Raw genomic sequence first — 24,362 nt, 5'->3', positions numbered from 1 at the left:
AAGACCTGTCAAAATAAAAGTTGGAATTTTTGCAACCATTCCCAACATAAAAATAATAATAGTTATTATTATGTAAAACTTCTATATATTGAATATATATAATGTACAATATAAAAGTATAATTAGCCGAAAATAACATACATAACAGCACAGTAATTATATTTTGTAGTATTTCACATTGTCTATACATTTTGTAATTATTTTATTTACATTATATATATGCAGCATTTCATTAACATTAAGCCATTTTAAGCCATTAGAGTTATCTGTATTCGATCCGTTTCCTTTGGAGTTTGTAATTGCTCCTGTTCAAGAAAGTGAATTGAAGTTTATATGGTATAAAACTGCCCTCTTGAGGCAACGCATGTTAAAACACTTTCTAAGCTTTACAGACATTACAGCATATTAAAAACTTCTAAACAGTCCACTCTCATCTTTCAGTCACGTTCAAATTTTGTCTAAATGTTAGTATTGCATCAGTTATCATAAGTTCAGTCGTAATTAACAAGCTTAAAAGCACATATGTTGACATTACTTGATCATTTTCTTCCACATTACAAATGATTCATATGTGCCTCCCACTTTGTGAACAGCATTGTGGCACAAGAGATAAAGATACTACTAGTAGGCTCAAAGATCATGTTCTTATTTTGGAGCCTGATGTTGCTTTAAGTAAACAGCTGGGATCCTGGGATTATCAACTCTTTTCTTCATTTTCAAAGTCTTGCTAACAATCATAAACTCATCCGAACAGACTTTAAAAAGATGCATTTATTTATAAGGCTCATTTCAACTATGCATTTCCAACAAAAACAAAAATAAAATAATTTATTTAATTAAACCAACAGTAGCATATGCATCAAGACTCCTTTTCTGTAAAAGTTGAACAACTTAACATGTACAGTAAACAGATGAAACGTTTCTAGTAAAGAGGTGAATGGAATTAATTGGTCAGACTCCAGAATGCTACTAGGTGTCACAGAGCAGGAAAGTATTACAAAATATTGCAACGTCAGCATGTCGACTGCAAAAAAGTTATTCTATGCCCTCATCAGTATCATTTCCAATTCTTCCAAGAACATAAAACCTGGATCCAGTAATGATTAACTCCAAATCCCTTGGACAAGTACCATATCATAGATCCAAAGAATTCAATGGACTGCAACAAAACACTGCTACTTATAATAAGAATAATTTAGTTAACTTAAAGCATTATATTCAGATGACCTTTTCTGTACACTGATACAGTATACACAAAGAACTATACAATATGCGCCATTTACATAACACACAAACAAGCAAAACAGTTTTGATGACATATGCATTGAACTTAAAAATAAAAAAAGTTGTTTAAAGTCTTTGGGTAATTGAAAAGAACATCCCTGTCCATGATGGATTCTATTCGGTTCACGTTAGCTGCAGGTCAAAAGTGTTTTTTGTGTGCTTGTTGTGTGTGTCTTCATTTGGAGGGTTCACCCAGCAGATGGACAATTAACTCGTATGTGGACAGCACTATGGCCGTGTTGGGGATCTGTCTGATAAGCTGTGGAATGAGTCCTCTGTAAAAAGCAGCGTAGCCCTCTTCCACCGCCACAAGGCGCGCCGTCTGAAAGAAGTACTTGTATTTGCTTCCCTCTTCTCTGAGTCTCGTCCGAATGACCTCTGGAAGACACCAGTAAAGGTTGGTCATTAAAAGTGAGAAGGAGAGGTCAAAGTTTCAGCAAATTCTTGTTTTTCCATTATGGTAAAGAGAAAACAAAATTTTCCTGAAAATGTTATTACATAGATTTTTATTAATGTTTATTTGATCAAAAAAAGTTTTATTCACTCCTGTGAATCCAAGTCCTAAGTGCCTTAAAAGTGCAAGAGTGGTATTGCTATAGAGCAATGGTTTCCAAACTTCTTACAGTGGCGTAGCCCTTGAGGCATTTAACATCCTTCTGCATACCCCCTCTTCCACTTAGACTGCAGACAAATCTTTTCCAAGAAGGGACAATATTTTCTCCTTTATAAATGCAGTTTTTCTAACCCCATTAAATATACGGCTCATGTTTTAGGTCAAATTCTTACAATTCCTGCTTGAATGCTCAGAGCTGACTTGAATGCAATTACAATGGCAAAAATAATGTTATGAAATAATGATTTAAATGAAAAAGTTCAACAGAGAAATATGAAATGATTTAAATATCAAACTAAAACCGCCAGTAGGTGGCAGCAAGCCACTGTCTTAATGAGTGAGTCATTGAGTCATTCATTCATTCTTTCAGTAACATAGCAAGTGGCTGCATTTATGAATGGATCATTGAATCACTGACTCTCCAGATTGTTGAAAAAGCCACAGATTTGTTGTCTGGCTATCACCAGACCAAGCTCAATTTAAAATTGAACATTGGTCTGGGGAGTTTGCTATGTATTTCCTACTGCACAAGAGGCGTGATCAACGAGCATTATTCACGGAATTGGATAGTCCTTCAACCAATCAGATCAACGATCCGGGTGACATACTTTTGCAGAGCGATGCGAAATCTCCAGACAGGTTTAGTTTGTATTGGTTTGTAGCATTGATCAGCGGTTTGCAGAAGCAGCAATGGCATCGAGCGTGGTATTTACACCCACTCGAGCGATTTGTTTGCTAAACTAAAAGAAGTCATTCAGCATCGTTGAGAGGTTAAAAGGAATTGGATTGACGGTCGTGAGAGAGACGTCATTGTGTTATACCCACCCAGAGCCATAGAAAGAGCTCTGTACCCGCCAATAGCGAGCAAGGTGGATAAGCCAGTCTGTGATTGGTTCCCGCAAAAGTGTAACAGATGCAGCAGAAATGAATGTACGGGTTTCCAGAATGAGTTGCTGGGCGAAATCAAATCGCCGGCAGATTTTACCCAGTCTAACAGATCTGTTCACTAACGAAACACCGCTTTGTGTTGCTTGGAGACAGACAACAGTTCTGCTGTGGCTACGTCACTTTTAAAATGATCTTTTTGTTTTCTTGAACTGTTCAATGTAATCAAATGTCACATTTGCAATTGTGTGGGATATTCGGGAAAAATGCATTCTTGGTCATATAATACAACATTAAAAACAAGAACACACACAGGGAATGTTTCTGTTTCAAAGAGAGTTTGAGTCTTAAAGGGATAGTTCAACCAAAAATGAAAATTCTGTCATCATTTACTCCTCTTCAAGTGTTCCAAACCTGTATAAATTTCTTTGTTCTGCTATACACAAAGGAAGATATTTAGAAGAATGTTTGTAACCAAGCAGATTTGATTGCTTCTACTGTTCTCATTTGTAAGTCCCTTGGAGAAAAGTGTCTACATGTAAATGTAAATGTTTTGCTAAGGCAGCATGCTCTGTGTGCAACCTATCATATGCACGCTGCTTATGTGGATGCAGTCAGTTTTGACTGCAAAAGATGAGGTAATTTGATTGGCTGTCATGTATTTGACCTTTTATAACACCAGCATTTTCCAGTTTTAACACTGTTAGAAATACATGCTTACTGATTTAATGTCATTTTAAGGTGGGGTTAGAATTAAAGGAACAGAATAACTCAGCATTTTCTTCACATACCCCCTCCGTCACCTCACATACTCCAGTTTGGGAACCACTGCTATGGAGGAAGCAATCTATGTATAAATTTAGACACAGACTGGTTGATACTGGTTTATACTGGCTGACAGGTAATAACAACCTACCATGTGGATAAGCTATGCAGGAGGCGCAACCCTTGGCGAATGCAGCAGCAAACATGAGGCCCAGGAAATCTGATGCCCCTTTTTCAGTGTCAGTGGAAGGCGTGGTGAATCGACTCTGTGCTAGGTACTTCTTCAGCGTCTCATAAATGAGGAAGCAGATCATAGTCTCCGAGATACCAGCGTACGACGCCGTCAGGCCCCGGTAAAATCCTCGTATACCCTCTGTCTTGTACACATACCGTGCACATTGTAATGCGTTCATTTTCTTCTCCCCACGTGCCCTGGAAGACAAAGAGACAGTCGGTCAGGTGATCGGGTAGAAATGGATTACAAAGGTCGAGAATTTAACACGGTTAACTCTGAAGTAATAGTTCAGATTTCAAAACTTAGTTTAGGCATTGATCCAGCGTGAATACTAAAATCAAGGTCAAAGACTTTATGACATTCACTTGTAACTTTAATTTACATTGCACAATGTGGTTTGCGTGTAGGGTGGAAGGGAGAATTAAATGGCAGACTATTTTCAGAGCATGCCACCTGATATAATTCTCCCATCTGACCCTAGCAGTCGGCTGCCGGCACACTTTATAGCACAAATATAGAACATGCCTGCTAAGCCTCAACCGGTGCGTCAAGGTGGATATTTATACTGTAGCGGATTGGATCACATGCTAATCACAATGATGTTTGCGTAACAGGGAGACGGTGCTAATAGGTTGTACATTCCCCCATCCTAAAAAACTCATTACCCTCACAGTATCTGGGGATGTGTTACATCTCACACGCAAATGGGCCACAACTCAATGACCTAATAGAGATAATGTGTCATGCCCTTATGCAAGCTCCCTGTTGAGAGTAAAGCAGCATTAACATACTTCCTCTCAAGCTGCATTCTTGTTTTGACCATCCAGATGGGATTCATCAGGGAGTTAGTGATGAACGCTGAAAGGAAAACAAGGCAATTAGGGATCCAAACACCCACTTTTCTTTGTAAGCATCAAACAGTTGCATAAATTTCACTCAAGTTCTGGGAAACGGTATGGGCAATGTTGCGTAAATGTTCCTTAACAACCTTAAGGCCTCACCTGCAAAGCCTGCTGAGGACATGTGGACGACTCCACTGTTCGGCACAAAGATGCCATTGAAAGTCTCTTTTGACTTTGAATAAGCAGCGAAATAGATTGCCCTGAAGAACAACAGAAATAGTACATCAGCGCCTTTATTCTGTTGAACTCAATACCCCCTGCTTCCTCTCTCCACACATGACATTGCAGTTCATTTTTATGGAAAAAAGGGACATTCGCACTGAAAGGCCGCCAATGTTTTATCTAGCCAAACAGCTTGCGGTGAGAGTTCCTGACAGTGCAGTACGTTCTCTTTGCTGAATGTCTGGAACAGACTGCACAAAGAGCTGAATAAGCACCCAGATCTACTGCCATGATGACTGTGGAACACGATGACTAAACAATAATAGCAGCATACAAGCGGGGAAAAATATTTCTAGACTGCTTATTGATTTCAATCTAATTAAATAGGCTAGAATGGGAAAAGTATGGCTATTGTTCCTGAGAATAATTCTCAATAATAATAATAATGATAATAAAGTTTATAATTATTTGTATTACTACTATGAATTTTTATCTTATCTTAAACACAACCTTCTTTTCCTAATTCAAAGTGAAAACTACAAAGAAAAATTTGTTCTTTGTTATGGAGAAGTTTTTATACTATTAGATTATAGATAAAAAGTTATTATTAACATTGCAGATATGAAGTATATAGAAAAAAGACAATTCTTAGGTTATCTTAACACAAACTTCTTTTCCTAATTCAAAATAAAAACAAGGAAATGTATGGTTAAAATAGAAAACTATTTTTATCATGTCAATCACTTGGTCTCATACCAATCATTTCACATTTGACTAGTGGAAAGCCTCATACCAGGAAACAGAAGACATTTATATTTAAAATGACCTCTGACTGGGGGGAATCCACTCTACAGGTTAACTTTGATATAATTTAACCATGAGACTATATTCTTAATCTTGATTTGCACAAAAGTGAACTGAACCATTACCTTGAGGGTGCAACACCAACAAGATTTGGACCCAATCCTCTGAATAGAGATTTTGGTCCCTCTTTCTCTAGTATTGACCTGTTGAGGACAGAGAGATTACATTTATACAGATAACACTCATGTGTGGATTATCATTTCAGTCAGACTGCACAAAAACAGTTTATAATCCAACTCAACCCAAGCTGCTGAATCTTTAGTCATTTTCATCCACACTTGACCCATTAATACTAACACTTATTATTTTATATATTTATAAAAATAAATAAATAAATAAATAAATAAAAACTTGCTCAGTGTACTGTGCTAGACTAACTAGGGTACTGCTCTCCTCATTTGCAAATCGCTTTGGATAAAAGTGACTGATAAATGATTAAATGTAAATGTATAATAATCCAGTTACACAGCTTGTTTTGAACAATGCTGCAAAACTAGTGACACCTTTCTTCACATATTCATTTCCTTTAAGATCCACCCATACGACACCAAACCAGCAGCTAAATACTGAATGTCTACAGTAGTGAATCATGTTTATCGCAAAATTGCTTTTCCGAAGTGCCGTTTCTCATCACAGGCTGATAATATATCACTTCCTTCTAGGAAAAACAACTGAAACAGTCTATATTTACTTCATCCCTTGCATTTAAACTGAAAACAATGAAGAATGAGTCACAAGGCAAATGCTTCCTCATGAAGAATAAAAGGCCAGACATGGTGTCATTTTACCCAAGGAAGATATTGAACCCATTCAAGTAAATTGAAATGTCTCTTGAGGTTTGGAGTCACGTAGACCAATACATTCCCTCAGAGACACTTAGTCAGGGGCAACTTGTGTTTGCGGGTAGTAATCCGAGCACAGCTAGAAGGCATCAAGTGACAGTGCAGGTTCCTGAGAGCCATACTGTGCTTGACTACCTAAAATAGACATTCACTGAGAACACTTGTGAACTCTTCTGCCTTTACATAAGGCTGCCTGCAACTGGCAGTAAAACACCCCCTCATCAACAGCAGCAGCAGCTAACAGCAGGATAAAGGCTGCTTTAATCTGCTTTCATGTAGAAGATCAAATCCATAGCTAAATGCATTCAGATAGCAGACTTCAGACGGAAAATGTCGCTACCCGTAGAGGATCCGGATCTACACTCATGCATATTCATGTTCAGGGTGGATGTTTGTATTTTCTTGCTTACCTTAACACCTGTAGCAATCCAGGGGTAACTGTTCCTGGTCTAATGACGCCAGCACCGTTAAATGCGCCCAAATGGACCTGGAAAACAGGTCTGAGGGTGAGGCCAGATGACTGCAGTCTGGTTTTTAACACCTCCAGGGGGCAGGTCATGATGGCACCTACAGTTCCACCACATCTGTAAACAGAGCAAAACAACTGTGACTGCTGGTTCTATATAAAAGTAAGATTTTTTTAAAAAGAAATTTATAGAAATAAATTAAAGACATTTAAAGAAATTTAGATATTTATAATGTAACAAAAGATTATTTCAAAATAAATGTTGTTCATTTGAACTTTCTATTCATCAAAGAATCTTGGTTTCCACAAAAATATGCAGCACAACCATTTTAATATAGAGAAGAACTAAGAAGAAATGTTTCCTGATCATTGAATCAGTCAGTACATTAGAATGATTTCTGAAAGATCATGTGACACTGAAGACTGGAGTAATGATGCTGAAAATTCAGTTTGACACCACAGGAATAAATTACATTTTAAATATATTCAAATAGAAAACAGTTATGTTTAAATAGTAATAATATTTCACAATATTACAGTATCTTGGTTAAATAAATGCAGACTTGGTGAGCATATGAGACTTCTTTCAAAGACATGTGTGTATTTTTATAGATTCTAACATGTTTAAATAATAATTGTTCACAAGAATTTTGTAAGAAATTCCTAAAAAGGTTGAGGACCTCCAAATTAGACTGACAAAATCGACTTCAAATAACAAAATTTGATAAAGTCTGCAGTTACACCTGCTGTTTGAGGCAACAAATCCAGTTCAAACTAAACTTTAGACGCAAATATATGTGTGCGCGTCATCAACGCTTGCGGACAACCTTTCTGGCTGTTGTAAGAGTCAAGAGAATAAGAGTAAGGTCAAGGAAAACAAACTGAATTTCATCAAAATGCCACAATGTGACGCAGGTGACATTGATCGTGATTCACATTACAAAGTTAAACAACTGGAGCTCTGCACTGTGACCTATATTACCCTGGCTCTATAATCAAATAAAAAAATAGTGAGATGAAGAGCCTGGCATGCAAATAAATAACAAGTGAGAGAAAAAGCTAACCAATGAAGCAGGGGGGAAATCCAGTCCATCCTGCAAGGTTATTTCGTAAACAAAATGAAGTATGCACCGCAATTACACTTAATAACCTGCCATGTACCTTGTTTATTTCTAGTAAGACTGGAGGCAAATAATTTGTGATCACAGATCATGTTTCACAGAAGTCACAACATGTTGACACAGGTCACGGGTTGTGCTGGAGAAGTACAAGGCACAATGCCTCTGACCTCAGGACAGCAAGTAAGGGACAGATTAACCACAAATCTGTCTGAGAAGCACATTCAGTTACAAGGGCAGACGTCCTCAAGAGCATTAAGTCCAACATTGATGCAAGTCTGTTCTACACATAAAGTGCCTTCTCATAAAGTGATCCAGCTCACAGGGTAATGTTTTTATAACAGACTGTTTTGTAACAGACAAACAAAGCTTGGGGCATGATTACATAATGCCAATAATGTGGTATAGCCATTTGAATAAAACAAACACACAGATGTCTGTGCCCTTCACAACAAGTGCCCTGAATTAATGTGTAATTAAGCTCAAAACTTTGTCAGATCGTTAACTAAATGGCACTAAAATGATTAACTTATTTTTTAGTTATATAACCGAAATGCAAAATCCAGATAAAATGCAAAATCTTTCCATGCCTATCAAGCTTTCCACAATTATAGGATCACATTTAATATCACAGGACTTTTCGTGGCCTGTTAGGAAAGTCATTGGAAATGTTTAGTATTTTAATAGAAAAAAAAATAAATATTACACATTTAAAATGGTCATCTCTGCTCCTTTGCAACATTCACAATTTAGAATAGTTTTATTTGTGCTGTAACTTTTAGGGGATTTTTCTCACCACTGTCACCTTTGGCTTGCTTAATCAAGAAGTACTGTATTCTGTAAAACTGCTTTATTGATTTTCATAATAAATTAGATTATGAGCTACAAATACATTTTATATAATTAAAAATGCCATTCTATAGTCTAAAATTAAGAAGAAATATACACTAAATAAAATATGATAGAAAATATACACTAAATATAATACAAATTACAAATAAAATAAATAAAATACTATAAATACTACAAATAAAATACTATAAAAAATAATATTTTAATCATATATTTTGCCTTCAGTACAAAAAAGCCAATAATAATTTAATTCAGGAGTAATATTTTGACTATAATATCACTTTATAATTTTACGAACATTATAAATGGGCCTGTGTACATGAAAAAAATTATAACTGCCTTCATATTTTAGGAAAGGATCATCATATTTTGGGATTGTCAACGTTAAATTTTAAAACCCCTTGACTTTTTCCATCGCTTTGCTGCATAACATAAAAACTCTTAAGAAACACAAATCTTGCTTTTTCCTGTGGTCATGGGCTTTGTGATAAACTTACTGTATGCTTTGTATTTATTATAAATTAAAAAATAAATAAATACATTTAATTATGAAAATAAATTATGAGGGCTCAAGACAAAAAAAATTGTCAAAGTAAAGATATTATTCATATTAATTTAGTTTTTTTAAGGGATGACTTGAGATCTTTCTGCAGAAATGCCATGATACAATAGGCTTAAGAGTCAACGGTTTTTGTGTGTTAAGTTTATTACTAGCTGTTTGCGTGTTTCTTTTTAAATTATGAGCCATTTATACATTTTTTAAATGACTAATTTAGCTATATTTTTTAAATGTCATATTGGTTTTCCTACAGACAAAATGCACGTTTCACTTCTTCAAGGCTTTGTATTAAATGTTTATTTTGAATTGCATATGATTATACAGTACATATTTGACATTAAATACATCACATATTCTGTGTCTTTAAGTATTATTTGTAACAACATGAAGGGAATATGATCACATATACAGTCATTTGGGAAACTTACATGTTACACATGTTTTCAAAACAAAAAAAGCTGACTAGTTGCAGCCTATATCGTTCGACTAACAATAAACGATTGCGTTTGAATCTTTTAACATTAAACACGATTATAAGCTATGTTTTAAAATATTGTTCATTGTAAATCGTGCATGTATGAACAGAAAAGTGTGAAACTATTGTTTTTTAATATTGTAGATATCAATCCGATCAAAAACCATATGAAAACAGTTCATATTATACTGAACATTCTTCATAGTACGACTAAACATTTCCAATGAATATGAACTGTTTTCACATGGATTTTGATCGGATCGATATCTACAATATTTAAAAACAATACTTTTACATAAAAGAACATTACATGTATAAGTAACAGTATAAGTTCCGCCCCTCACTTCCGTCCAGCGGTTGCTAGTCTGAAACTGCTGCAGCTGGATACTTCTGGAGATCTTTAGCCACAAACACGTGCACTTCAGTTGTCCTTTTAAATAGGCTAGCTGTCACACGTTCACCTACATTCACAACTCTAGTACACATGCTTCACATGGCAATGGATCTCTCTGTCCTTGGAAGAGCCAAGCACTTCCCCAGCCAGATTTTAGAGCAAGTGACAATGAACAGCCTGCGCAAATGCGCACAAAACACAAACACTTCTCACAACACGTTCTCGTACTATTAAGAAATTGTGACACATACACAAGTGCAACATAACATTAAATCAATATCAGTCGTACAGGAATAGTAGAAGAATACTGATATTAAATAAGGGTTTGTTGTAGGTCGTAAATCATTGCGGAATGACCTTGGATATGTTCATGCAAAGCAAGGCGCTTCTATTTAAATATTCAAAGGTTGCTAAAGCAAAATAGCTCTGCAATGACGATAATTTAGTTATTTACTTCCTAAAACTACACTCCACAGGCACATGTAACCTACATATATTTCACATTTTAATAGCAGCACATGAAGAGCTCGCGAGAGATGTTCTCGTCTCGTGGAGCATGTCATTATTACGTAACGCATCGCTGTCTTTGACAGCCTAGACCGAAATAAAGTTTTTACCCCTCAGATATTATTTTACAACAGTTAATAAAATGATTATTATATCATCCTTATATTAATGTGACTCCAGCACTAAACCTGCTCGCGTATTTAAATCCAATCTAAAACGCGTCGGTCCCGTGACTGTATGGCTAGTTTCACCGCTAGCTAAAAGCTAACAAATGCGGTCTTCATTCAAACTCACATTCGAAATATTACAGAAGATATGATAATAACAGAAAAACGGTCTTAAAATTGCTTTTTCTTCTGATATGAGTGTGACATTCAGTAAAAGACACTGCAATCCGCTTAAAGTTGCTTTCGACCTTCCAGCCTGGCAACCGTCATCATCCTCGGTTTCATATGGATTAAAAAGTAATTTACACTCACCCCCCTGCGAAGAGATGTAACAGCGTATCTTTCTGCGCCATTTCAAAGAGCCATTGTACCTCACAAAACGTTAAACTTTAAATAAAAACAAAAAATGAAGACACTTGGGCCAACGGCCTGATGATGCTCCGAAACCGGCGTCTCTAGCTTTGAACCCGGATAACGCAGAACCTGAGAAGTAGCCTGGACCACGTCATAGGGGCTGGACGGGGGTGTTGTCCATGACGTCACGCCATCGGTACATCCACAAACAAAACTGTAAAATTAAACTGCATAATACCATGCGTAATACGTATCATCACGACACACACACACACACACACACACACACACACACACACACACACACACACACACACACACACACACATAATTAATATATATATATATATATACTGTACAGTCCAAAAGTTTGGAACCACTAAGATTTTTAATGTTTTTAAAAGAAGTTTCGTCTGCTCACCAAGGCTACATTTATTTAATTTAAAATACAGTAAAAAAACAGTAATATTGTGAAATATTATTACAATTTAAAATAACTGTGTACTATTGTAATTTATTCCTGTGATGCAAAGCTGAATTTTCAGCATCATTACTCCAGTCTTCAGTGTCACATGATCCTTCAGAAATCATTCTAATATGCTGATTTTCTGCTCAATAAACATTTATGATTATTTTCAATGTTGAAAACAGTTGTGTACTTTTTTTTCAGGATTCCTTGATGAATAGAAAGTTCAAAAGAACAGCATTTATCTGAAATACAAAGCTTCTGTAGCATTATACACTACCATTCAAAAATTTGGGGTCAGTAAGAATTTTTATTTTTATGTTTTTGAAAAGAAATTAAAGAAATTAATACTTTTATTCAGCAAGGATGCATTAAATCAATGAAAAGTGGCAGTAAAGACATTTATAATGTTACAAAAGATTAGATTTCAGATAAACACTGTTCTTTTGAACTTTCTATTCATCAAATAATCCTGAAAAAAAATATTGTACACAAATATTTTGTACAATTGTACACATTAAATGTTTCTTGAGCAGCAGATCAGCATATTAGAATGATTTCTGAAGGATCATGTGACAATGAAGACTGCTGAAAATTCAGCTTTGCCTTCACAGGAATAAATTACTTTGTGAAATATATTCAAATAAAATACAGTTATTTTAAATTGTAATAATATTTCACAATATTACTGTTTTACTGTATTTTTAATTAAATAAATGTAGCCTTGGTGAGCAGACGAAACTTCTTTTAAAAACATTAAAAATCTTAGTGGTTCCAAACTTTTGGACTGTACTATATATATATATATATATATATACACACACACAACCCAAGTTGGGTTGAAAATGGACAAACCAAGCGGTTGGGTTAAATGTTTGCACAACATGCTGGGCAGTTTTATTTAATTGTTTAAAAAATAATATATCGCTGGCTTAAAATGAAGCCAAAATAGGTTGGAAATTAAAAATCAGACACATAATTAGCTACTAGAGGCAACAATAATGATCAAAAGGTGAACATTTATTAGTAAGCATTTATTAGTAAATTGCTAAGCAATTTAATAAATGTTTATTGTTTAGCTATTATTCATTAAACTTATTAATACATTTTCATTTATTAAATATATTAATAAATGTTAATTTCCAGCATTTTTTGGGTTCATTTTAAGCAAGAAATACAGTCATTTTTAAACAATAGCTTTTAACGCAACCAAGTGTGTAATATGGAAAGAATAAAAAAAAACACAGCCAAGAATTTTATTTGCTGAATTTATTTTTATTTTTTATTTTATCCACAAAGCTTTTTAAATGTAAATTGCGATTTATCTTTTTATTATATTTTTATTGTATTATATTATAAAGGTTGTGGTTATTATCAGTTTTTTTTTTTTTAAATACCTTAACCTAAACAACATTAAAATATTTATATAATAAGCAGACTCTGGGAGTCAATGAGCCATGTAAGTTGTTAACTTTTGGCTATTTATAATTTCAGCGAATTATTGACAGGTAAACTGAATGCAGTCAATAGAGGTACATGAAGCTATTAAGTAACACAAGATAAAATTATCACCTAACCTTCAGTTCATCAAAATGAAGAAATATTTGAAAACACATGTTTGTTGATCAGCCACAGAAAAAATCAGAAAAGAAATCAGCATAAACATGCGATGGAAGATGTTATATAATGCCTAATTTGCCTAAATAGACAAGCTAAAATGAAGGGGACTGCAATGTATATTTTGTTAATTTTGGAGTGAATGTGATACCATGTCCAGTACTCAGGCATGTAAAACAGTAATTGGACAGACACGATGCTTCGAGCAGAGCAGCCAATGAGAAGAGGGGGTGTGACGGGAGGGAGGAAAGAAATTCTAACCACTCACCTTTTAACTATGTACTGATAAGTAGGTCATTGAGGGTTGTTGACAATGGCATGTTTGTTAATTATGCTGTCTTGGCAAAAAAAAAAAAAAAAAAAAAAAACATGCACACACACAACTTAAAGACAAACATCATCTCACTGAAGATACCCACCGGTTAATAATAAACCCCCATAGAATAACAACTAAAGTTCTCTATTGTTTTCATGTTAAAGGTGGACAGTAAATATTTATGGCAGACGCATGTAGACATCCTGTAGGACTAGTTATTTCAGATGTTTATTTACCGTTACAGATAGCAAAACTATCACCACCTCTTCTGCTCTTTTTTGTCTTAACACAATAACTGATCTGTTTTTTTTATTTAAATATCTTTCATTTCTTATTGAGGGACATTTAATGTACTAAATTTAAACCTCAAAATAAGGCTTATAAAAACTAGACTTAATTATAGTTACTTTACAGCGATGACAGTTATGTGGGTGTTTCTGGTCACATGCTCTTTTTTTTTGGCCACATTAATTTTAATGACATACAGTCTTGGCAAAACACTACTTAAATAACATGGCTTGGCAAGTAATATTACTGTCACAAGTGAATGTTAACTTTAGAAATCCACATGAGACATGGCTGTCATCTTAGCTGTTTGTCTCTTCAGGGCAATATCAAATATAATTGCCTCAGATATCCTGCTCTTTGAGTCTGTTCCAGATTCCTGCAGATTTATAGTAGTGAGTTCAGACAGTTCACGACCTTCATGTTTGGCATTTTGGATCAGCCAAAGACACGGCACACAGGACATGCAACAGACCATTTTGATTGCATAAGCAGGGGTTGCGCTATGGTGCCATACAGGATATGATTTTCATGTTTATATGACACAAGTGGCGATATTTAGTCAAGAAACATCCATTAAGTAAGTTGAATAAATATTGTATTGCAATTTATAGAATATACAGTGCTCAGCATAAATGAGTACACCCCCTTTGAAAAGTAACATTTTAAACAATATCTCAATGAACACAAATACAATTTCCAAAATGTTGGAATGTTACACATTTTTCAGTTTTACTCAAATTAGGGTGATGCAAAAATGAGTACACCCCACAACAAAAACTACTACATCTAGTACTTTGTATGGCCTCCATGATTTTTAATGACAGCACCAAGTCTTCTAGGCATGGAATGAACAAGTTGGCCACATTTTGCAACATCTATCTTTTTCCATTCTTCAAGAATGACCTCTTTTAGAGACTGGATGCTGGATGGAGAGTGATGCTCAACTTGTCTCTACAGAATTCCCCATAGGTGTTCGATTGGGTTCAGATCAGGAGCCACTGAATCACTTTCACCATGTTCTTCTTCAGAAATCCAACAGTGGCCTTAGATGTGTGTTTAGGATCATTGTCATGTTGGAAAAGTGCACGACGACCAAGGGCACGGAGTGATGGTAGCACCTTATCTTTCAGTATAGAGCAGTACATCAATGAAATGCAGCTCCCCGACACCAGCAGCTCTCATGCAGCCCCACATAAGGACACTGCCACCACCATGTTTCACTGTAGGCACCATGCAATTTTCTTTGTATTCCTCACCTTTGCGACGCCATACAGTTCCAAAAACATTTATCTTGGTCTCATCACTCCAGAGTATAGAGTCCCAGTAGTCTTCTTCTTTGTCAGCATGGGCCCTGGCAAACTCTAGGCGGGCTTATTTGTGCCTGGGCTTTAGGAGAGGATTCTTTCATGGATGGCACCCATGCATGCCATTCCTCTGCAGTGTACGGAGTATTGTGTCACGGGAAATAGTCACCCCAGTTTGGCTTTCTACTTCTTTAGATAACTGCAGTGAACTTGCATGCCGATTTTCTTCAACCCTTCTCATCAGAAGACGCTCTTGTCGAGGTGTTAACTTCCATGGACGACCAGGGGTGCGTTTCCCAAAGCGAACTATGGTCGCAAGTTCCGTCGTTACCAATAGAGTTCAATGGGACTTACGACCATGGTTCACCAACGATGCTTTCGGGAAACTCACCCCTGGACGTCTCTGTGAGAATTTTTTTTACCACTTTTGCTACAGTATTCTGACTGATAAATAAAGCTTTGCTGATCTTCTTGTAGCCTTCACCTTTCTGGTGTAAAGAAATTATTTTCTTTCTCAGGTCTTGTGACATTTCTCTTCCATGTGGTGCCATTGCTGACAGCATGAAATGGGAAGGGGTTTTAACACCCTTTTATAGTCAACTGTCTGCTGGACACCTGTTTAATGAATAATTAAATTGGTTGAATTCTTGTTAAATTAGACATTTGTAGTCTAAAATTTAGCTTTGCTCCAGAGACTTTCAGTGGGGTGTACTCATTTTTGCATCACCCTAATTTGAGTAAAATTGAAAATTTTGTTTTCTAAGTTATATTATTAACCTTACTTTCATGTTATAAGTTAAACCGATGTTTTGCGTTCATTGAGATATTGTTTAAAATATTACTTTTCAAAGGGGGTGTACTCATTTACGCTAAGCACTATATATATATATATATATATATATATATATATATATATATATATATATATATATATATATATATATATATATATATATATATATATATATATATATATATATATATATATATATATATATATTTGTGTACATAAATACAATTTCCCCCATGTATCCATTTGAAATGGAAAAAATCCATTTGAAAGCTTGATATTCTCAATTAACCAAATGTTTTTTTCCACAAAGGATGACATGTTTGACATCAGTAGCTACAACAACACAGTTTTAATAATTACAGATACGCGTCGTCATAAACCAGCACAATATAACGGAACAAAATAATCTATAGACCAAACACAAAAACAAAGGAAAACTGCATAGGAATTGTGATCAACTCTTCAGTTTCAGATGGTTTGAGAAACCGCGCCACAGGACAAACAAGCGAAATAGCAAGATGTGAGAAAAATACTCGTTCTTTTTTAAAAATGCTACATTATTTTAGAAATTGTTTTATAAAAACAATTTTAATTTTCTATTTTTACAGATGTTTGGAATATTGGGATATTTTATTCGTTGTTATCCACGCTAAGCAATGACAACGATACATTTCCGTTTATATTTTACCATATTTTGATGTGATGTTGTTTAAACTTCGCAAAACAACCGTAATGATCTTTTAACAGACTTCAGCCATAAATGAAATAGCTGTTTCGACTGCATCGGAACCCTTTGGAGGTTGAATTTGTTGTCGGGGGAACCATCGTAAATCGATGGACCGCCAGGACCGGAAGTAGACAGAGTCACATTGAACATTGGCGAGGTATGTAATCTGACGGGAATTTTAAAAACCAGCACAAGAGTTGTCTGCTTGTTTACAGATGTATTCATATCTATATACTTATTAGGTTTTTGTTGCTTACATTTTTCCAGCGATACTAACAGTTATCGTTTAAAGCTATGAAACCGGCTAACAGTTGCTACTGCTTTGAATGAAAGACCTTCCTCTAGTGTGAACTGCATAGTGTCATGTAGTGTGTAATATATACTTTGACATTCCTGCCAGCACATCGGTTTTGACACTGTACAGACAATGGTGATTTTTACACTGGTTGTGATGTTTGCCATTGCTAAGGCCAACGTCATAGAATTGTATCTTTCTTAATACATGCACATTTTCACGTTTTTTTGTTGTTGACAAGATGAATTAAAAATTAAGCAAAACAAAAATGCTCACAGGTTATATTTACCTTGATTTTTGTTTATGTATGTGTATGTATATGTATATAAGGCATTTTATATGTTTATTCTATGAAAAGTAGCAAAAAAGAAATAAATGCTTTGTAAAAAGTTTTCAAGATGTAATGTGACCTTCATATAGCAAAGAAAATATTAAGTTCTGTAAAAATCAACCCTTGGGACATAAATGTGCCTGTGGTTGAAGAAACACTCTTTTGAAAGAATACACAACTGTGTGTTTTGTGTATTTTCAGCCTAGGATGCTCTTGATGGTGCAACAGCCATAGGACTGTAAACCATGTTTCTTCCAAGGGTGGTTTCACGGCTGAACCTGCTTTCCAAAGTGTCTGGTAAGCTAATTACATTTTGTGCCATTAACACATTTCATTTTTTTTTTTTTTTAGATAATTTTTGTACAGTGTCCTATACTTTTTTTTCAGGTTCATTGCAGAACCAGAGCCAGGTGTTATGCAGTGCTGTGCAACACTGTCGTTCTACCCATTTCAGAGCACTTCACTATACAAACAGATGCTTCATTTCAGCTGCTGACAACAAACTTCCACCTAAACTATGGACACCTCTTGAGCCAGAGTTAGAGGAGGTTCTTGTACCCCGTAAACTTTCAGTTTCACCCTTGGAAAGCTGGCTTTCTCTGCGCTACTCTCTCCCCCCGTTGCTGGAGGCCTCTCCGCCTCTGGAAGAAAGTGAGATTGTGGGAAAATCCATAGTTCTGCCTCCGTTTGCTGTGCCATTACTGGAGGATGGGGAACGCGCAACACCACTGAACTGCAAGAATGTGCTGGAGATCCGACGAAGGAAGATGAACAGGCACAAATACAAGAAGCTGCTAAAACGGACCAAGTTCCTTAGGAGGAGGGTGAAAGATGTCAGGAGGAAGAAAAAACAGGTCAGTTATGTTAGCCATCTAGCTAGCAAGAGTGAAATTATTTATATGTATGTAATATAATATAAGTATATTACAATTAGAGTTTATATTATACAATTAGCGTCTGTTACAAGAGTTAACATTTTACATTAAGGGTGCGTTCACACTTGTAGTTCGGTTCGTTTGGTTCATTTGGTCCGGACCAAAGAAGAAGAAAAAAACATTTAGTCCTGGTCAGGTTAGCGTTCACATTGGCAATTTTATCACCGAATCAAAAGATACCGAACCTTAAGGCATAGGGATACATTCACAACGTGATTGGTCGGATTTTATGACAGAACTTACCGAACATCCAAAACATGCTGTTTTTCACTGCGGTCAAGCCAGCCGCAGTTTGAAAATACACGGTCAAGCCAGCCGCCAAAAAAAAAAGTGTGTGCGCCTATTACTATAAATACGGTAATTTCAGGAACAGCAGAGAGAGAACGCGCTTTCAGAGCGCTTGAGTTGCCCATATCTATCTATCTATCTATCTATCTATCTATCTATCTATCTATCTATCTATCTATCTATCTATCTATCTATCTATCTATCTATCTATCTATCTATCTATCTATCTATCTATCTATCTATCTATCTATCTATCTATATTCAGTCTAATATATAAAACATCTCTTTCTTTCTTTCTTTCTTTCTTTCTTTCTTTTTCTAATATATATATCTTTTTTCTTTCGATTATATATTCATCTCTTTCTTTTTTTCTTTCTAATGTTTCTTTCTCTTACTATATCTTTCTTTTTTCTAATATATCTATTTCTTTTTTCTTTCTAATGACTTTCTGATATTTCTTTCTTTCTCAACATATCTTTCTTTTTTTGTATTATATCTTTCTTTTTTCTAATATATCTCTTTCCTTTTTCTTTGTAATGTCTATCTTTCTAATATTTCTTTCTATCTCTCTGTTGTTATTTTCATATATATATATATATGACAATTACTCTTGAATTAAATTGTGTTACTGTCTTACTGCATAAGGATTACTGTCTGATCAGGCCTATAAAGACCTTATTTTAAATAAGTGGAAAATACCAATGGTCTGTTTCTATAGGGGACGTCCCATACAGTATGCATACCTCATAAATATCCCTTTTACTGCAGCATTTTGGAGATATGCCACATTATTTGACTTTGGAGGCCTATAAAGACTTCATTTCAAATAAGTAGAAAAAAATAATGGTCTGTTTCTATAGGGGGCGTCCCATAGAGTATGCATACCTCATATGAGTACATTTTACTGCAGCATTTTGGAGATATGCCACATTATTTGACTTCAAAGGTCTATAAACACCTCATTTCAAATAAGTAGAAAAAACAAATGGTCTGTTTCTATAGGGGATGTCCCATAGAGTATGCATACTCCATATGAGTACATTTTACTGCAGCATTTCGGAGATATGCCACATTATTTGACTTTGGAGACCTATAAACACCTCATTTCAAATAAGTAGAAAAAACTAATGGTTTGTTTCTATAGGGGACATCCCATAGAGTATGCATACCTCATATGAGTACATTTTACTGCAGCATTTTGGAGATATGCCACATTATTTGACTTTGGAGGCCTATAAAGAATTCATTTCAAATAAGTAGAAAAAACAAATGGTCTGTTTCTATAGGGGACATCCCATAGAGTATGCATACCCCATATGAGTACATTTTACTGCAGCATTTCGGCGATATGCCACATTATTTGACTTTGGAGGCCTATAAAGACTTCATTTCAAATAAGTAGAAAAAAATAATGGTCAGTTTCTATAGGGGGCATCCCATAGAGTATGCATACCTCATATGAGTACATTTTACTGCAGCATTTTGGAGATATGCCACATTATTCGACTTCAAATGCCTATAAACACCTCATTTCAAATAAGTAGAAAAAAACAATGAACTGTTTCTATAGGGGATGTCCCATAGAGTATGCATACCTCATATGAGTACATTTTACTGCAGCATTTCGGAGATATGCCACATTATTCGACTTCAAAGGCCTATAAACACCTCATTTCAAATAAGTAGAAAAAACAAATGGTCTGTTTCTATAGGGGACGTCCCATAGAGTCTGCATACCCCATATCAGTACATTTTACTGCAGCATTTCGGAGATATGCCACATTATTTGACTTCAAAGGCCTATAAACACCTCATTTCAAATAAGTAGAAAAAACTAATGGTTTGTTTCTATAGTGGACATCCCATAGAGTATGCATACCTCATATGAGTACATTTTACTGCAGCATTTTGGAGATATGCCACATTATTTGACTTTGGAGGCCTATAAAGACTTCATTTCAAATAAGTAGAAAAAACAAATGGTCTGTTTCTATAGGGGACATCCTATAGAGTATGCATACCCCATATGAGTACATTTTACTGCAGCATTTCGGAGATATGCCACATTATTTGACTTTGGAGGCCTATAAAGACTTCATTTCAAATAAGTAGAAAAAAACAATGGTCAGTTTCTATAGGGGGCATCCCATAGAGTATGCATACCTCATATGAGTACATTTTACTGCAGCATTTTGGAGATATGCCACATTATTCGACTTCAAATGCCTATAAACACCTCATTTCAAATAAGTAGAAAAAAACAATGAACTGTTTCTATAGGGGATGTCCCATAGAGTATGCATACCTCATATGAGTACATTTTACTGCAGCATTTCGGAGATATGCCACATTATTCGACTTCAAAGGCCTATAAACACCTCATTTCAAATAAGTAGAAAAAACAAATGGTCTGTTTCTATAGGGGACGTCCCATAGAGTATGCATACCCCATATCAGTACATTTTACTGCAGCATTTCGGAGATATGCCACATTATTTTACTTCAAAGGCCTATAAACACCTCATTTCAAATAAGTAGAAAAAACTAATGGTTTGTTTCTATAGGGGACATCCCATAGAGTATGCATACCCCATATGAGTACATTTTACTGCAGCATTTTGGAGATATGTCACATTATTTGACTTTGGAGGCCTATAAACACCTCATTTCAAATAAGTAGAAAAAACAAATGGTCTGTTTCTATAGGGGACGTCCCATAGAGTCTGCATACCCCATATCAGTACATTTTACTGCAGCATTTCGGAGATATGCCAAATTATTTGACTTTGGAGGCCTATAAAGACTCCATTTCAAATAAGTAGAAAAAAATAATGGTCAGTTTCTATAGGGGGCGTCCCATAGAGTATGCATACCTCATATGAATACATTTTACTGCAGCATTTTGGAGATATGCCACATTATTTGACTTTGGAGGCCTATAAAGACTCCATTTCAAATAAGTAGAAAAAAATAATGGTCAGTTTCTATAGGGGGCGTCCCATAGAGTATGCATACCTCATATGAGTACATTTTACTGCAGCATTTTGGAGATATGCCACATTATTCGACTTCAAAGGCCTATAAACACCTCATTTCAAATAAGTAGAAAAAACAAATGATCTGTTTCTATAGGGGACGTCCCATAGAGTATGCACACCCCATATGAGTACATTTTACTGCAGCATTTCGGAGATATGCCACATTATTCGACTTCAAAGGCCTATAAACACCTCATTTCAAATAAGTAGAAAAAAACAATGAACTGTTTCTATAGGGGACGTCCCATAGAGTATGCATACCTCATATGATTACATTTTACTGCAGCATTTTGGAGATAAGCCACATTATTCGACTTCAAAGGCCTATAAACACCTCATTTCAAATAAGTAGAAAAAACTAATGGTTTGTTTCTATAGGGGACATCCCATAGAGTATGCATACCCCATATGATTACATTTTACTGCAGCATTTTGGAGATATGCCACATTATTTGACTTTGGAGGCCTATAAAGACTTCATTTCAAATAAGTAGAAAAAAATAATGGTCAGTTTCTATAGGGGGCGTCCCATAGAGTATGCATACCTCATATGAGTACATTTTACTGCAGCATTTTGGAGATATGCCACATTATTCGACTTCAAAGGCCTATAAACACCTCATTTCAAATAAGTAGAAAAAACAAATGATCTGTTTCTATAGGGGACGTCCCATAGAGTATGCACACCCCATATGAGTACATTTTACTGCAGCATTTCGGAGATATGCCACATTATTCGACTTCAAAGGCCTATAAACACCTCATTTCAAATAAGTAGAAAAAAACAATGAACTGTTTCTATAGGGGACATCCCATAGAGTATGCATACCCCATATGAGTACATTTTACTGCAGCATTTTGGAGATATGCCACATTATTTGACTTTGGAGGCCTATAAAGACTTCATTTCAAATAAGTAGAAAAAACAAATGGTCTGTTTCTATAGGGGACATCCCATAGAGTATGCATACCCCATATGAGTACATTTTACTGCAGCATTTCGGAGATATGCCACATTATTTGACTTTGGAGGCCTATAAAGACTTCATTTCAAATAAGTAGAAAAAAACAATGGTCAGTTTCTATAGGGGGCATCCCATAGAGTATGCATACCTCATATGAGTACATTTTACTGCAGCATTTTGGAGATATGCCACATTATTCGACTTCAAATGCCTATAAACACCTCATTTCAAATAAGTAGAAAAAACAAATGGTCTGTTTCTATAGGGGACGTCCCATAGAGTATGCATACCCCATATCAGTACATTTTACTGCAGCATTTCGGAGATATGCCACATTATTTGACTTCAAAGGCCTATAAACACCTCATTTCAAATAAGTAGAAAAAACTAATGGTTTGTTTCTATAGGGGGCATCCCATAGAGTATGCATACCCCATATGAGTACATTTTACTGCAGCATTTTGGAGATATGCCACATTATTTGACTTTGGAGGCCTATAAACACCTCATTTCAAATAAGTAGAAAAAACAAATGGTCTGTTTCTATAGGGGACGTCCCATAGAGTCTGCATACCCCATATCAGTACATTTTACTGCAGCATTTCGGAGATATGCCAAATTATTTGACTTTGGAGGCCTATAAAGACTCCATTTCAAATAAGTAGAAAAAAATAATGGTCAGTTTCTATAGGGGGCGTCCCATAGAGTATGCATACCTCATATGAGTACATTTTACTGCAGCATTTTGGAGATATGCCACATTATTTGACTTTGGAGGCCTATAAACACCTCATTTCAAATAAGTAGAAAAAACAAATGATCTGTTTCTATAGGGGACGTCCCATAGAGTATGCACACCCCATATGAGTACATTTTACTGCAGCATTTCGGAGATATGCCACATTATTCGACTTCAAAGGCCTATAAACACCTCATTTCAAATAAGTAGAAAAAAACAATGAACTGTTTCTATAGGGGACATCCCATAGAGTATGCATACCCCATATGAGTACATTTTACTGCAGCATTTTGGAGATATGCCACATTATTTGACTTTGGAGGCCTATAAAGACTTCATTTCAAATAAGTAGAAAAAACAAATGGTCTGTTTCTATAGGGGACATCCCATAGAGTATGCATACCCCATATGAGTACATTTTACTGCAGCATTTCGGAGATATGCCACATTATTTGACTTTGGAGGCCTATAAAGACTTCATTTCAAATAAGTAGAAAAAAACAATGGTCAGTTTCTATAGGGGACGTCCCATAGAGTATGCATACCTCATATGAGTACATTTTACTGCAGCATTTCGGAGATATGCCACATTATTCGACTTCAAAGGCCTATAAACACCTCATTTCAAATAAGTAGAAAAAACTAATGGTTTGTTTCTATAGGGGACATCCCATAGAGTATGCATACCCCATATGAGTACATTTTACTGCAGCATTTTGGAGATATGCCACATTATTTGACTTTGGAGGCCTATAAAGACTCCATTTCAAATAAGTAGAAAAAAATAATGGTCAGTTTCTATAGGGGTCTTCCCAT

At 35.4% G+C, this 24,362-nt stretch overlaps 2 protein-coding genes across 2 annotated transcripts in view; one reads left to right on the top strand and one right to left on the bottom strand.

Annotated features, from left to right (window-relative positions):
• Nucleotides 1-210: 210 nt before the first annotated feature.
• On the bottom strand, nucleotides 211-11,566 carry slc25a33 (solute carrier family 25 member 33). The gene is made up of 7 exons (XM_067371237.1): nucleotides 11,403-11,566; nucleotides 6,963-7,136; nucleotides 5,776-5,853; nucleotides 4,784-4,884; nucleotides 4,574-4,640; nucleotides 3,699-3,979; nucleotides 211-1,662 (listed from the first exon to the last, which is right to left on the bottom strand). The coding sequence occupies exons 1-7, from the start codon at nucleotides 11,441-11,443 to the stop codon at nucleotides 1,460-1,462; spliced, it is 945 nt and encodes a 314-aa protein (XP_067227338.1). The 5' UTR covers nucleotides 11,444-11,566; the 3' UTR covers nucleotides 211-1,459.
• A 5,487-nt stretch (nucleotides 11,567-17,053) lies between these two features.
• Nucleotides 17,054-24,362, top strand: part of aurkaip1 (aurora kinase A interacting protein 1) — a 30,696-nt gene continuing 23,387 nt past the window's right edge. Inside the window, exons 1-3 of the mRNA XM_067371218.1 lie at nucleotides 17,054-17,112; nucleotides 17,783-17,878; nucleotides 17,969-18,435. Coding sequence (XP_067227319.1) covers nucleotides 17,827-17,878; nucleotides 17,969-18,435 — 519 coding nt within the window. The 5' untranslated portion in view covers nucleotides 17,054-17,112; nucleotides 17,783-17,826. The remainder of the gene's footprint in view (nucleotides 17,113-17,782; nucleotides 17,879-17,968; nucleotides 18,436-24,362) is intronic.

Source organism: Chanodichthys erythropterus, chromosome 20 (genome assembly GCF_024489055.1).
Source record: "Chanodichthys erythropterus isolate Z2021 chromosome 20, ASM2448905v1, whole genome shotgun sequence".
Taxonomy (NCBI): Eukaryota; Metazoa; Chordata; class Actinopteri; order Cypriniformes; family Xenocyprididae; genus Chanodichthys; species Chanodichthys erythropterus.
The sequence above is the reverse complement of the archived record's forward strand: the minus strand, read 5'-3'. Positions and strand labels throughout refer to the sequence as shown.